Source organism: Paramacrobiotus metropolitanus, unplaced genomic scaffold (genome assembly GCF_019649055.1).
Source record: "Paramacrobiotus metropolitanus isolate TYO unplaced genomic scaffold, Prichtersi_v1.0 Parri_scaffold0000156, whole genome shotgun sequence".
Lineage (NCBI taxonomy): Eukaryota > Metazoa > Tardigrada > Eutardigrada > Parachela > Macrobiotidae > Paramacrobiotus > Paramacrobiotus metropolitanus.
The window spans coordinates 126,058-140,993 of NW_026570376.1; the positions used below are offsets into that span (position 1 = coordinate 126,058).

At 42.6% G+C, this 14,936-nt stretch overlaps 3 protein-coding genes across 5 annotated transcripts; 2 read left to right on the top strand and 1 right to left on the bottom strand.

The window, feature by feature from the left end:
- The first annotated feature begins 329 nt into the window (after positions 1-329).
- Positions 330-2,624, top strand: LOC129599847 (uncharacterized). Its single transcript, XM_055498187.1, has 2 exons — positions 330-1,106; positions 1,400-2,624. The coding sequence occupies exons 1-2, from the start codon at positions 331-333 to the stop codon at positions 2,529-2,531; spliced, it is 1,908 nt and encodes a 635-aa protein (XP_055354162.1). The 5' UTR covers position 330; the 3' UTR covers positions 2,532-2,624.
- Positions 2,625-5,193: 2,569 nt separating this feature from the next.
- LOC129599865 (GRB10-interacting GYF protein 2-like) lies at positions 5,194-9,283 on the top strand. Of its 3 annotated transcripts, none has more exons than XM_055498208.1 (7): positions 5,194-5,316; positions 6,044-6,527; positions 6,786-6,950; positions 7,106-7,620; positions 7,895-8,096; positions 8,208-8,372; positions 8,765-9,283. In XM_055498208.1, exons 2-7 carry the CDS (start codon positions 6,147-6,149, stop codon positions 8,966-8,968), a joined length of 1,632 nt encoding a protein of 543 aa, XP_055354183.1. In that variant the 5' UTR covers positions 5,194-5,316; positions 6,044-6,146; the 3' UTR covers positions 8,969-9,283. The 3 variants fall into 3 exon arrangements, with proteins under 3 accessions (XP_055354183.1, XP_055354182.1, XP_055354181.1); XM_055498207.1 differs by lacking the exon at positions 5,194-5,316 and adding an exon at positions 5,604-5,850 and having other exon boundaries at positions 6,014-6,527; XM_055498206.1 differs by lacking the exon at positions 5,194-5,316 and adding an exon at positions 5,604-5,850.
- On the bottom strand, positions 8,623-11,844 carry LOC129599867 (post-GPI attachment to proteins factor 3-like). The gene is made up of 6 exons (XM_055498209.1): positions 11,193-11,844; positions 10,455-10,607; positions 10,331-10,393; positions 10,133-10,194; positions 9,714-9,850; positions 8,623-9,260 (listed from the first exon to the last, which is right to left on the bottom strand). Exons 1-6 carry the CDS (start codon positions 11,529-11,531, stop codon positions 8,977-8,979), a joined length of 1,038 nt encoding a protein of 345 aa, XP_055354184.1. The 5' UTR covers positions 11,532-11,844; the 3' UTR covers positions 8,623-8,976.
- Between the last annotated feature and the right edge of the window lie 3,092 nt (positions 11,845-14,936).

Sequence of the window (14,936 nt, forward strand, 5' to 3'; positions counted from 1 at the left end):
GAACGTCCCCGTTTTCGGCACGATAAACGTCACTAACCATCCTGACCAATCTTATAGTTCGGCTTATTGACCTTTGTTGATACTCTGATAATTGGTCAAAGCTCCGCGAAACTTTTTCCTTGTTATTTATGGGCGCTACGAGGAGGTCAGAATGATACGATGGCCCCGCAAATACTACAATCTTTCTTCTTTGTTCGAGTAATGCGAGTGAATGCTGATTATTGTGAGCGGCGAATTTTGCCTAACGTTAACGGTATGTTAGACGACGTCGCAACCCGATTTAAACCGGCACGCGACAAGGTACACGACAGCACTTTTTACACCTAAGGTATGGTTCAGCAAAGTGTGCTTTCTGATTCTAGTGTCGACATGAAATTTTATTACAGTTTATGGTTGCTTTTAGCAGCAGCCAGTACTGCAACAATAAGCTGTTCACAGACTGCGATACCATGGAATCGTACCGGCTTCTCTTTGGCCCAGAACATTTACAGTGTGCGCAGCCTCCTGGATGTCGCGATGTACGTCGGTACCGGATATGACCTTTTGCACGGCAGTCCTGATGGAGCCAGCTTAACCACCGGCGGTATGGACCCCGGTCTGAAGGTAGCGAAGACCGTCTTGCATCAGACCAAGCAGCCAGAAGGCTGCATTGAAGAGGCCAACTGCGTCCAGTTCGATACGTCCTTCACGGATCAGGTCTTCTCCAGTGACATCGATTTTCGATCCTACCAAGAGTCTCATGATTCTTCGTGGAATATCGAGGGCGAGGTCGGCTTCTGGATCTTTAAGGCGCGCGGCCGGGCCAGCAAGACTGCCAATGAGCTGGTGGATGAATTTCAGAAGTACGAGAACATTGTGCTTAACGTGCGCAATCTGACCAACTACGGAGAAATCGCCTATAGATATCATGAGCACCTGCGCTTGTCCAACAACTTCATGGCGGCCGTGTGTCAGCTGCCCAGTGACTACGAAGAAGGCCCGTACTTGTCGTTTATCAAGGAATGGGGTACCCATGTGGTGATCAGCGCCAAAATGGGGAAGCGCGTAACATCACGGAAGATTATTACAAAGTCGGAGTACACAAAAACGGTCATGGAAAATTTCACGTAAGCAGACATGTTGCAAACAAATGCGCAGTATACACTACGCAAGAGGAATCCACTTTACGTATGTTCATTATCGGCACCTCTGCTATAAGAACCCCCGCGAGAACAAACGTTGCTTTACGAAAGGCTTTCGCATTACTACTACAAACCTACAGAACATTTGTACTGTGACCTCGAATATCTTATTCATATACGAGAAATTATTGAATTTTCACTAGAGCACAAAGCCGCCTTACCTACTCCCTTTCCGCTGTATCTGAGTCTGCGACAAAAACAATATTCTTTACTTGCAGGTCCAGTGATTCGGGGTCGCTGAACCTGGGTGTGTTTGCCTCGGCCAGCATGTCCAGCAGCCTCAACTCCAGAATGATCGACACGGTAATGTCCGCCACAAATAATTCCTACACCAGCCACCTGATCATCGGCTCGGAAGAACGCCCGGCTCCCATAACCTTTGCGCTGCGGAAAATGGATTATTTTCTGGATATGCGGTATCTCCGCAATTCTGCACAATTCATCGGCAGATGTCCTCTACTCGACGATAATCGTAATCAAACCATCCGCGTTAAACAAATTATGGCGAAAGCTATCGAAGACTATCCTAAATTATCCAATATCAATCCCGATGAACTAGCCGAGGTGAACCGAACCTTTGAGCCCAGCTGGCCTAAAGGACAGTACTCGTTGCTGGTGCCGGATAGATTCCGGTGCCCAAAAGATTGGGCGAGCGGATACCGCAATTTGACACTGTACATGCCGCGACACCATGCAGCGTCCCATGCACCAGGAGGGTATATGGAGAACCCGTACGGCTGGGTCGGGCTCATGTCATCCGGATACGGATTTTGCAGTATTTGGATGGCCAGTTTCTGCACGAAACGGACGGAGAGAGCACAGAACGGTGGCCCGGCGTACTGGCAGCGCGGTTCGTACTGTGTGTTCCGCAAAGGCGGGACGTGTCCCAGCAGTTTCCCAGGCGTTGGTAACATGTCCGTATCCTACAAGGTACATGTGACTGGCGTCATTACCGCGACCCAGCCCTTCTCGCATAAAACTTCCGGCAATACACCTGATGGAACCTTTACCACGGCCTCGACACACCTGAACTTCTGCTGCCGCGACGATGGCCCGACCAACACCCCGCTCTATTTACCGAGCGATTCACCCTTTACATTGCTTCCTATCGGCAAAGTCTGTCAAGAGGTTTCCGGTATGACGGCCAGACTGAAATCACTGACTACATCGCACCAAAGCATAATAGTATGGGTTCCTACGCCCAATACGGAACGAGTTATTCCGACCGTTATTACATTTGTGACTTTTTCCCAGCCAGCTCCCTATTCCGAAACCAGCAACACCATCGGCGAAAACACTTTAGAACAGACTATCTATTTTTGCGAATACGAAAAACACGAGACAACCTAATTGCCATATGGCGACTGTTTCTTTCGAAGGGAAACGTGTGTTGTGTGGAACTTGTCTTACTGAGCATTCTTGCATGCACTCGAGACAGATGTATTCTGTGTAGAAAACTGTTGCCACATACTGCGTTTATACTCGGCTAACCTTAAAAAATGTATCATCAGTCGTGCGCCAGCTTTAAGGATAACTGCGAGAAAACGGAATCGTTTATTTCGAATTGCTTACATAGAATATTGCGATTACAACAGTAACTGTACAGTATATCTGCGGTCAATTTACTCTGTACCGCGCAGTTTTCAAAATTTACATAAGAGTACATAATTTACATATTTACATAAGAGATTTCGCAAGTTATTTCCTTCGCCCATTCCTTTATCACGATAAGCTCCATCGCACACCATTGGTTGCTCTCGTTGCCACTTCCAACGTGTTCTCCATCCAGATGTATTTTCCGAAATTGTACCAGTCCGTTCTGGAATCTGAGTTCTGGATAAAGCTCAGTGCTGGCACTGCATCAGGAAGTAACGCATAGTGCTGGGCAAAACATAATAAAACATTTTAATAAGAATATGCACTAAAATGACAAAAAGGCGTTAACACGATAGCATATTTAAAATCACAATAACTAACGCAAACGCCAGTATTTGGAGTTTGGACTTGACCATTCATTTTATCAACTTTTTAAATAAGTAGCAAGCGCTGGTACATTCTTGATGGTTAAATTTTAAACATTAAAAAAACCACCAAAGTCTCTGTCCTCTCTCGGGTTAAAAGGTAATCTACTCAAAATATCCGTAGCATTTCCTTATCAACAACCGAACTTTTAACGGCCATGAAGTTTACTTTTAACGGCCAGATTTTGTTAAATTTTCCTCGATGTCACGCATTTCCCCAGGCGCTCCATTCCTTGATAAACGACAAGTACGGGCCTTCTTCGTAGTCATTGGGCAGGTGACACACGGCCGCCATGAAGTTATTGGACAAGCGCACGTGTTCATGGTAACGATAGGCAATTTCTCCGTAGTTGGTCGGATTACGCGCGCTGAGAACAATGTTCCCGAACTTCTGAAATGCCACCACCAGCTCTTTGGCAGTCTTGCTGGCCCGGCCGCGCGTCTTAAAGATCCAGAAACCGACCTCACCCTCGATCTTCCATGACGAATCATGCAATATATATGAAACTCTTGGTAGGAGCGAAAATCGATGTCACTGGAGAAGACCTGATCCGTGAAGGATGTATCGAACTGGACGCAGCTGGCTTCTTCAATGCAGCCTTCTAGCTGCTTGGTCTGATGCAAGACGTTCTTCGCTACCTTCAGACCGGAGTCCATACCGTCGGTGGTTAAACTCGCTCCATCGGGACTACCGTACAAAAGATCATATCCGGTACCGACGTACACCGCGACATCCAGGAAACTGCGCGCGTTGATCCCATGGTGTAACACTCTGTGAGCCGAGGACTGCCGCAGTGTTAGCTGATGCTATTAAAAACAGTAAACACAGCACCGGCATGATGGAAAGCCGTGGTTGCAAGAACAGGGCTGCGTTAACCGCTGCACCTGCTCGTGTGCCACGGTTTAAATCGTGTTGGGCGTAATTTCGAGTACACTTTGCAAATCCTCGCACACAATCAGTACCCTGCATTAGCAAGAAGATTGTAATGTTTGTGGCGCCAACACCGTGACCTTGACCTCACTTTAAGATACAGTAACAGGAACTGATGTACTTGTGCAAAAGTTTAAAAGGTTCTGGGAGTTATTTGCATAATTATTTGGACTTAAACAAATAAATATTGACCAGAAGTGCATGCGTGTTTATGACTAATTTTTCATCAGTTGCATTAGATAACGGATGCCTCCGTTTTCATCATGATAAGCGTTAAACACATATTTGTAGCCAGACGTCCCATTGCTCGGCTTGTTGACTTGATTGTTGTTGCGGCTGTATGCCTTTCCCAGTTAACGAATAAAGGAAGCATTCAGTTTTGCAGGTGAAAGTGCAAAACCATTAGCAAGTCGCTGGAGTTGCACGGTAGCCGTAAAGATAACGAAAGCGGTTCATTTTGTACAGCCGGTGTTAAGGGCATTACGATTTTGGCACTTTTTTCGTTTCATTTTAGAATTCATCTTAAAATTCGAGCAAAATGATGTAAGTGTGGGGGAATCATTGAGCTACAGAATGACATAAATCGCTACAAAAAAAAGTCTGGAAGTGTGCGAAAGCGAAAGTGCACGAATTTGGTGCCAGCTCTTTGCCATGAGCACTTCTGATTTTCGTTGCACCGAATACGGTAGTTAAATTCTAGAGTACTACTGCACTACAAGTCTACAACAGCTGCGATTACAACGAAATACAGTCCTGGACTCATGCAGGATCCATTTTGCCGCTTGATCACAGCTTAGAAAAAGGAAGGGACCTCTTCACAACTTTTGCGCAAAAGTTGTGAAGAGGTCCCTCATAGGAAAAATGTACTGCCTTATACGATTGATTCTAATTAGGCCAAATCGGGTAACGGATTCTTATTCGATTCGGGATATGCACTTCTCCATGGCTACAGTACAAACCGAGCTACAGAGTAGCGGTACGACATCTCACGATCAGCCAGAAATCTGCAGTAGTATCGCGTGTACTGTACCAGTTCGTAAAAGTTGAATGTTGTTTATGAATTACAGTATCAAAAGCGTTCCGCGTAAACAGAGCTCGCAAGTACACGTACAGTAGAAGTACTACCGGTAGTACTGGAAGGAGCAATTTTTATTACCTTCGTACATGAGAAACCAACATACCGGTAAGTGAAAACAATACTGATAGTTAAGATTATTTTACGACATCGGACATACTTAAGTACGTACTCGTGGTAAGTGTCTGGCCTAACACTTATGGTTGTGTTACTAATTGTAAGTACCAAGTAAGTATTTCGCACGTTTCGTGAGCAGCAGCAAGCATGTTGTACTTTGTAGCACTCTTTCAGTTATGTAAGTTGCCTGTTTGTAATTCCAAATAAAGTGTAGCTCCTCGCACTAAATACTGTGCACCATAAAAATTAATACTGTATACCTAACTACGTGTGTAGTGCAATATAAAGTATGTGCAGTGTCTGCACGACGTGTGCGTACAATACACAAAATTTATGTGGGCAAGAAGCACCAGGAATTAAATATTTTGATTTTATTACTTACTTATTACCTACTCAACTTTCATCATGCAGCTTACAGTCATAATTGTACGGTAATTCCGTTGTACTATACTCGTACAACCATACTTATACTGTGAGTACAAAGCAGAATGAACGAGCATACAATTGTCGTGCACAAAGACTTCGGTAAGAAAACATTCACACACGTACTATGCGGAAAATTATAAAGAGAATTTTTATGTACCTCGTGTCATATACTTAATTTGCTGCGTAAATAGATCTTTTTACTTGAAAATTAACCGGAACAGAGTAAAAGAGTCAAGAAACTTCGTAATATACATCTTATTAGTGGCTTTTATTCAAAATGCGCGTTACACAGCGCGACCCCCGCCGTCCCACCGTCTCCCGCGCAGGCACCCATCCCCCGCTTTCCGGGCGGCGGAGGCCGCCGCTCCCCAGCCGAGCCCCAGCGTCCCTTCGCCATGCTCCTGACTCAACCGCCCACCCACGCCGCACCCTTTCCCGCCACGGTGGAGATAATGACGCCCAACCAGTGGCTGCATATCCGTCATCTGGCCCAGCCGCCGCTGTACACGGCCCACACATGTGCGGACCACGACGACGATCCCTTCAGTAAGCTGGTGGTGACAACAAGTCCGGACGGTGCCAGACGGCGGACGTCCCTCGAGGAGCAGCGCGCGCCCCCTGAGGGGTACAGTCTGAGCGATGTGGATCTGTCGGGGGCGGATGGGCGTGGCAATTATCAGGGCGAGGTCACGACGGCGTGTCACGAGATGGCCGTTAAGGATCGGATGGCGATGGAGTCGGCTAAGCTGAAAGCCACCTGGAGGAATCTCCACAAGGTGCTTTTAAACTTGAATCACTCTGACTTTTTATTGCCACCGTAATTATTAAAGTAAAGCATTTTAATACTAATTTTTGCTTTTTTATAATTATAACGACGCAAAAAATAGTTGTAATTATTTTGCATTTTTAAAGATGCATGACCTTTATCCGCAGATTGCAGTCGAATTACTGCGTTTTTTACGTCGATACGTTTTTACTTTTTAAGAAATTAGATGATTAGCACAGAAAGTGCTTATTTATCCCGTTTGACGCAGGCTGATCCGGAAAAAGAATTACGGATAAATCGAGAAAGGTTAGACGATCTCGACAAAGATAACATAGCCGATCTTCAGAAGCACACCGCTGCCCGCGCCTTCGAAATTCTGCAAAAAGCTCGCAACACCGCTTTCAACAACCGCGATGAAATTAAAACTCTAAAGGTCATAAATTTTATTCGCCTCTTTTAGCTCAACGGCATATAACAATCGTCATAATTATTTCCTAAATTTAATATTAACATACTGTCCGTCGCAAGTATGTAAATATGAGTAGAAAATCGATTAAATATTGTGTTGAAATGTCTGACAAAATGCAGCGCGCTCTAATGGAAACCGACGCCCTAAACAGCCACACTGCCCAATCAACACTTTCCGCGTGCATTAAATGCCGGCAGGACGCTCGTGATCAACGCATCTTCCAGCAAATGATCGACCACGATAACGCCCTCGTGGAAAAGGAGCGACAAGAAGCGGCGGAACGCAAACAACAATTATGGGCGGACGGCGAGGAACTGCGGGAATATTTGAGCGGGCATCGACCGGTGCATGAACCTCCGTTGCGGCATGATTTCGGCTATATACACCGGCAGGCGCAACATATCCGGGAGCATAATGAAGAGCTGGAGAAAGAGCGACAAATGGAGGAGGCAGAACGGGAGGTTGCTAAAGGTCACTTTCGCAAGTTACTGGATGAACAGCGTCGGCTGGATGACGAGGTTAGAAGAAAGGAGGACGAGGAGGAGAGTGTGCTAACGATGATGAGAAGGGCGTTTATTAAGGAACAGCTAGAGAAGATCATCCATAATAATGAATATGAAGCCCAGTTAGAAAGGTGACACTGGCATAAATAAGCGCAAATTAGATTATACGTGTAACAAAAATTATATTTAATGTCACAAAATACATTTTACAACAAAAATGACTACCATAAAAGAAAATAAATTATTTCAACGAGATTTTCTACGTGCAAAATACATAAGCGCAAAAAATTTAAAAAAAATCGAATTAATTTTGAACTACATTATTTACTGGTACAAAATTAGTGTTGCAAGAATGATGACAAATTTTATAATAAAAAACAATATTTGTGTGGTGTTCGGAAATAGGGATAAAGTGGATAAATCGTCAATTATCGTCCAACTGGCGGAAGAGCGCCGCATCGCCGCCGAAGCGATTCAGCGTGAATGGGACGATGCCGCCGGTGCCAAATCTAAGGAATATTTGGACAAACAGGATGCAATCTTGGCAGAAAAGTTGAGAAAACGCCAGGAAGACATCGACGACTGCACACGACAACGAGGCCAACAAGTCAGTCCGCCAAATAATTTCCGCTCAACAGATGATTTTTTAATAATTTATTCCTTATTTCCGATGTGTTTGCTGCTTGTGCTTTTTAAATTGTACATGTATGTGCTCTAGGTTAAAGACGCGGCTGAAATGAACGAGCTGGAAAAATCTCTAAAACAGCAATTCGCCGAAAAAATCATCGCCGACGTCGCAGCATTTCACGGAGAAACCAAAGAAAAAGAGGAGGAAGCGAAAAAAGGGAGAAAAGATTGGAAGAACATCTGGCAGCAACAGAAAGTAAGCTACTACATAGCACATGTCTGATTTTTCGCTTTGGTCTAGAAACCAGTAAAAAAATTAAAATACAGTATCAGCAATTAAACCGCAGCACTTAATAGCATACTTAATTTTTATCAATCATACTGAACTTATCATACTTAACTTATCAATGACGTTTAAAGTTTTAATTAAGATTAAGATCCTAATTTTTTTGATTCTTTCCAATTTTAAATTTTTTTCCGGAACAGCAGGCATTTTCTGCGTTGGATTTTATTTATCAAATTTACTGTACACAGTACAACGTAAATCCCGCGATTTGAAAAATGCAAAAAATACAAAACACCAAAAACGCATAAAAATGGTAAGACAAACTTAATCAGAATACTTCACAAGAGCTGCCTTTTACCCAGGCCGAGCGCGACATCCGCGACGCCGCCCTCCGCCATGCCACCGACCAGTACGCTCGGGACCTCCGCCAACAATCCCAGCAGCACAAGCACGATTTCCTCAGACACGCCCACCACCTGATGGCCCACCGCCAGCAGCAGGACCCTCGCAACACCGTCAAACCCCTGCAGCGAGCGGTGGAGCAGATCCTCCCGACCTTTCCCTAACCGGCGGCTTATTTCCGTTTGGGCGCCTGTTCGAGGCGGTGGAGGTAGAGACAGTCGTCGATGAGGAAGCGGTACCACAGCAGCGGCAGCGGGATGGTCCCTAGATGCCACAGAGAATGCGCGTCGAAGGTCCAGAGGAACGGCGGGAAGTCGAGGAGTTCCAGAAGCATCAGGGCGTCCACGGCGAGGACGCTCAGGGCGCATTTCCAGACGGAGCGCGGGACACGGGCGTGGCGGTTGGTGAGGGCGACGGTGATGCAGAATAACAGCCACCCCAGGGAGTTTAGGACACCTGCAAGTGGATAAGCGTTTTGATAGGCGATGTTTAATGAATTTTTAAAAAAAAATCGACTTCGGCAAATGCACCTTCTTTGCCTGTACACATTTTTCATTTTGGAAAACGTGAACAATTCACTACAGGCATGAAAATAAATTATTTAATATATTATTATTTCATCATTATTTCGATTAAAACACTAGATACTTATTCAGCCTATGCTGCAGGAATTAAAAAAACAGACGAAAAATTTAATTATAAAAGCCCATAGATTTAAACCAATTTGTCGAACCTTGTACTTGAACAGTTGAACTTGATGTATCCACTATTCATGCATCAACTATTAAGCCAAAACACTACGATAACGCTACTGCTGACCAGTGAGTGCCGACGTCAGTACTGCAAATTCACAGCTGACAACGTGCACATTTCCATATGTTTTTACGTGATATCTGCATAAAAATTTACCAACGGTAATGTTAGCTAGCATGTTGTAGCCATAATCGAAGCGGACGAAGGACAGGTAGTGGACGTGATAGCAGTAAAAAATCAACAGGGGAACAGCCGGAATTATCCAGGTTTTCCCGCGACCACATCCGTAAATCCTGCAAAGCGGCATATCGATGCAATCACCGTTAGTAATTAAAAAGCTATGCATCAAATAACGACCGACAATCTAACCCCCATTAAATAAATTAGTTATTAAAGGAGGATAACACTTGCATTACTGGTACTTGTATACCGGCACAGTATATAATTTTAGATCAAAACGATCAATTAAAATATTCGTTACGATCAAGTGACGGTTAGCACAACATCATAAAACATTAAGTGTGCCAAAAGCGCAGTTAATTTATTCAAAAGCATCAAAATAAAAAGAATCTCACCGCAGTAAAAAGGCATAAAACGAGAACAGCACGCCCAGCAATGCGGAGAAATAGTCCATTTTCTACAAAATAAATTGTATATCAAATGCACGTAAGAGTAAATAATGTACAGTAACTGCATACGCTTACACATGATGATTATTGATTAAGTATGTTTTATTTTAAAAACCCGAAGTAATAGTAAAAGTTTTTAATTACCTCGGTGAAGGAGAAATCGCGAGTATGAAACACCGCCGACCAGAACCACGCGTTCATCGATGCCTGTAGGACACAGAAACCGGTTTTCTTACACTTGTTAAACAGCGAAAAATAAACGCTGTACCAAGCCATAGAGAAACCACACACGGAACATGGGCGCCGATGAGGGGACATTCTGGACGAATTTCTGCAGCATCCAGCAGTGGGACACGCCGTTAAGCACCGAGAACAGCGTCGACGCCGGCTCCTGAATCCCGAACAGACGGACAAACGGCCACTACAAACATTTTAAAACATTAATAAAACTGACCAGCTTAAGCTGCTAAATCACCAGAAAAATACCACAAAATCATACTGAAATCTAATAAAAACCAAAAAATGGTAAAATTTCACCAGCGTGACTGGCTGGAAATTTACGGTCGTTAGTCTAATCCAGTCTATGAAATTCTTTTAACCACGGTGCGTGTGTTTCATCTAAGCACGATAGGAAAACCGAATTTCGATATTTTCCCAACTACGGACTACGAAATGCAATTGTTTGTTAATTTATTGCACAAAAAATAAAACTCGAAAATAACAGCAAAACACAAAATTTCCGGATGCTATCGATGAACTGATATTCATAATTATGATCCATTTATGATTTATAAAAAAAATCATAAATAAATCACATACGTGAACAAAATTAATTTTTGATTTATCAACTGTGGGACGTTCATTTATTTTACAATTTATTACGTCAAAAAGAAAACTTCTACGCATTCTATCCATCAGCGGATTTTCAACATTTTTTTCCATTTATATTATATAATAATATTCAAATGTTAAAAAACTGCGTTCGGAAAAGTCATGGCTGGCGTACCTTACCGTAGAACTGGGGAATGGTGAGATTCTCCCGCTGGAAGACGTCCACGGTGGTCCACATGCACTCGTACTTGCACTCGTCCTCGCACTCCCACAACAGGGCCCGCAGATACCACGGGTGGGTGTTAGTCCACGCAGTCAGACGGTCGCCGTTGTCATCCTCCTCCAGCGCTGCGGGCAACTCGTCGAGGAGTTCCCGCGGCACCGTGCAGCTGCGCCGCAGACATCGACTCAGGCAATCCTGGAAGACGTTGTTGCGGTCGCCCCATGAGGCACGGCTGCTGGAGATTAACGAGAGAAAGGGGATTAGAAATGAGGAGACCCAGTGGGCATTCATTTTTACAGCAGTCACTTCAAAATGCTGGCTGCATGAAACGGTGTATGTACAGTACAACTAACAACTGTTTACGCTACCATAAAAAAATGAACGACATCGTTTCTGGCTACCACTAACAGGTAACACACAGACTACCGCACTTGGGTGTCAGCTCTCTTATCACATCTATGCAATGATTCCGAGCCTTTGCACTACATAATTCTTCAACCTTACGTGGAACGGAACAGTCAGCGTGCCCATGCATTACTCAATTATGTCTATCATAAACTGAATGCGATTATCGTCCTTTGTAACTGAAAAGTTTAACTGCGACGCCATGTGCGACGGTAAGAGGTGATTCTAACCTTGAGAGGAAAAACACTTTAAAAAGGCTGTATATAATTTATTAACGATAAGAAATGCATTAGCGTAACTGCGTAGTCTGCGTATAGTATCTGTAAGTGCTGTAGAAGCTGCGCAATTAAGTACATTTTTATGCTCAGCGCTTTGGCGCGCTAAAGTGCCGGACATAAAAATGAAAACGCAGTGAAACGAAAAACTGCTCGAATGCACAATTTTGTATATCTATATTTACTATTTGTACTAGTTTAATTGTAAGTTGACATAAATATAATGATATGAATAGATAGAATTTTACTTTGGTTGATGTCCGTGGGCTTATTACTGCGTGAACTGCTATTGCCGAATAAATAGCTCACACGTACTGAATATTTTGAAGTAAATAGTCGCAAAGTGGTGTTGAAAAATATTTTTACTTATTGGCTTGACAGCCGCGCATATAGATATCTATGTATATTCCTTGTAATACTATATAGATATTAATATACTCGTATATCTATATAAATATCTATATAGGTATATGGTACTTTGTACAATGCATGTTTATATAATATATTCTCCTAAATCTTTCACAATCGTACTATTGTTTTATTTTTTTTACACTTTACTATATATATAGTACAAGGTAGCCTCGCGCATTCGCGCTCGGCACTTCAGTACTGGAAATTATGAATATTTTCAAATAAGACATAAGCACACAGGAAATTGTAAAAATTTTGGATAATTGGGAAGGTATGGAAAATGTGATTTATTTAAGACTAAGATTGAAATCGTATATACGCTTTTGTAGTCGTATTTCATAAGACGTAATAACGTTCTAAGGTTTAATTTTTTACGTTCGGACGTTCTTACGTTCTGACCTTCTAACGTTTTAAAGTTCTGACGTTCTGAATTTCCGACGTTCTGACGTTTTTAATTTTTTCACGTTCCGACTTCCTGACCTTCTGACGGTCTAACGTTCTGATATTCTGACGTTCTAACGTTCGGATATTCTGACGTTCTGAATTTCTGACGTTTTAAATTTTTCACATTCTGACATTTTGATATTCTGACGTTCTATCGTTCTGACGTTCTAACGTTCTGACTTTCTAAAGTTCTGACGTTCTGATATTCTGACATTCTGAATTTCTGACGTTCTGACGTTTTTAATTTTTCACGTTCTGACTTTCTGACCTTCTGACGTTCTAACGTTCTAATATTCGGACGTTGTAACGTTCTGATATTCTGACATTCTGACGTTCTGACGTTTTGAATTTTTCACGTTCTGACTTTCTGACCTTCTGACGTTCTAACGTTCTGATATTCTGACGTTCTAACGTTCTGATATTCTGACATTCTGAATTTCTGACGTTCTGACGTTTTTAATTTTTCACGTTCTGACTTTCTGACCTTCTGACGTTCTAACGTTCTAATATTCGGACGTTGTAACGTTCTGATATTCTGACATTCTGAATTTCTGACGTTCTGACGCTTTTAATTTTTCACGTTCTGACTTTCAGACCTTCTGACGTTCTAACGTTCTGACATTCTGACGTTCTAACGTTCTGACATTTTGGATTTCTGACGTTCTGACGTTTTTAATTTTTCACGTTCTGACATTCTGACGTTCTAACGTTCTGATATTCTGACGTTCTAAATTTCTGACGTTTTTGATTTTTCACGTTCGGATTACCTGACGTTCTGTTTTTTGACGTTCTGACTTCTGATGTTTTTACGTTGTGACGTATAGATACTGTATAAGCGACATACTGGGCGATGTACCTTTTATGGACGTTTGGGTACTAATTTATTGCTCATATACCTCGTAACAATTATTATCTATACTAAAAAGAAAGTATTAATATGTATCCGCTATAGTCTCCGTGGTTTAATACAGTCATCATGTTAAGTACGAGTACTTACTTTGTATTGCTGTGCAGACTGCAGTAGTGAATACTTCTTCGAGTGCTCTTTACGTTTCCTATACTTAAGACCTGGTGGAACCATCTTCTGACCACTGGTTAATTAAAAAAAACAAAAATCTATTGGCACACCTATGGAAAATATGGAATTTTTTAAGACCAAGCTGGACTAAAACTGACCACGCGTTGACGAGTCTATAAAAACGGCGCATAAATACGTTTTGGTCGGTAAGATTGTATGAATACAAGGTAGCCTCGCGCATCCGCGCTCGGCACTTAAGTACTGGACAGTATTGGCATTGTTTTGGAAAGGTCATTAAAAATATATGAAGGCTGACGTTCGGAATTTCTGACGTTCTGACAATTTTAATTTTTCACGTTCTGAAGTTCTGATGCTCTGACGTTCTAACGTTTGACGGTCTTACGTTCTAACGTTCTTACTTTATGACGTTTTGCCCTTCTGACGTTATGACGTTCTGACGTTCTGACGTTCTAACGTTCTGACGTTCTAACGTTCTGACGTTCTAACGTTATAACGTTCTGATTTTATGACGTTCGGACGTTCTAACGTCTAACGTTCTCATGTTGTTACTTTATGACGTTCTGACGTTCTGGCTTTCTGACGTTCTAACGTTCTGACGTTCTAACGTTCTGATTTTATGACGTTCTGACGTTCTAACGTTCTGACGTTCTGGCGTTCTGACGTTCTGGCTTTCTGACGTTCTAACGTTCTAACGTTATAAAGTTCTGATTTTATGACGTTCTAACGTTCTGACGTTCTAACGTTATGATGTTCTGACGTTCTGGCGTTCTAACTTTCTGACGTTCTAACGTCATAACGTTCTGATTTTATGACGTTCTAACGTTCTGACGTTCTAACGTTATAACGTTCTGATTTTATGACGTTCTGACGTTCTGGCTTTCCGACGTTCTAACGTTCTGACGTTCTAATATTATAACGTTCTGATTTTATGACGTTCTAACGTTCTGACGTTCCAACGTTATAATGTTCTGATTTTATGACGTTCTGACGTTCTAACGTTATAACGTTCTGATTTTATGACGTTCTAACGTTCTGACGTTCTAACGTTATGACGTTCTGGCTTTCTGACGTTCTAACGTTCTGACGTTCTAACGTTATAACGTTAGAACGTCTAACGTTCCG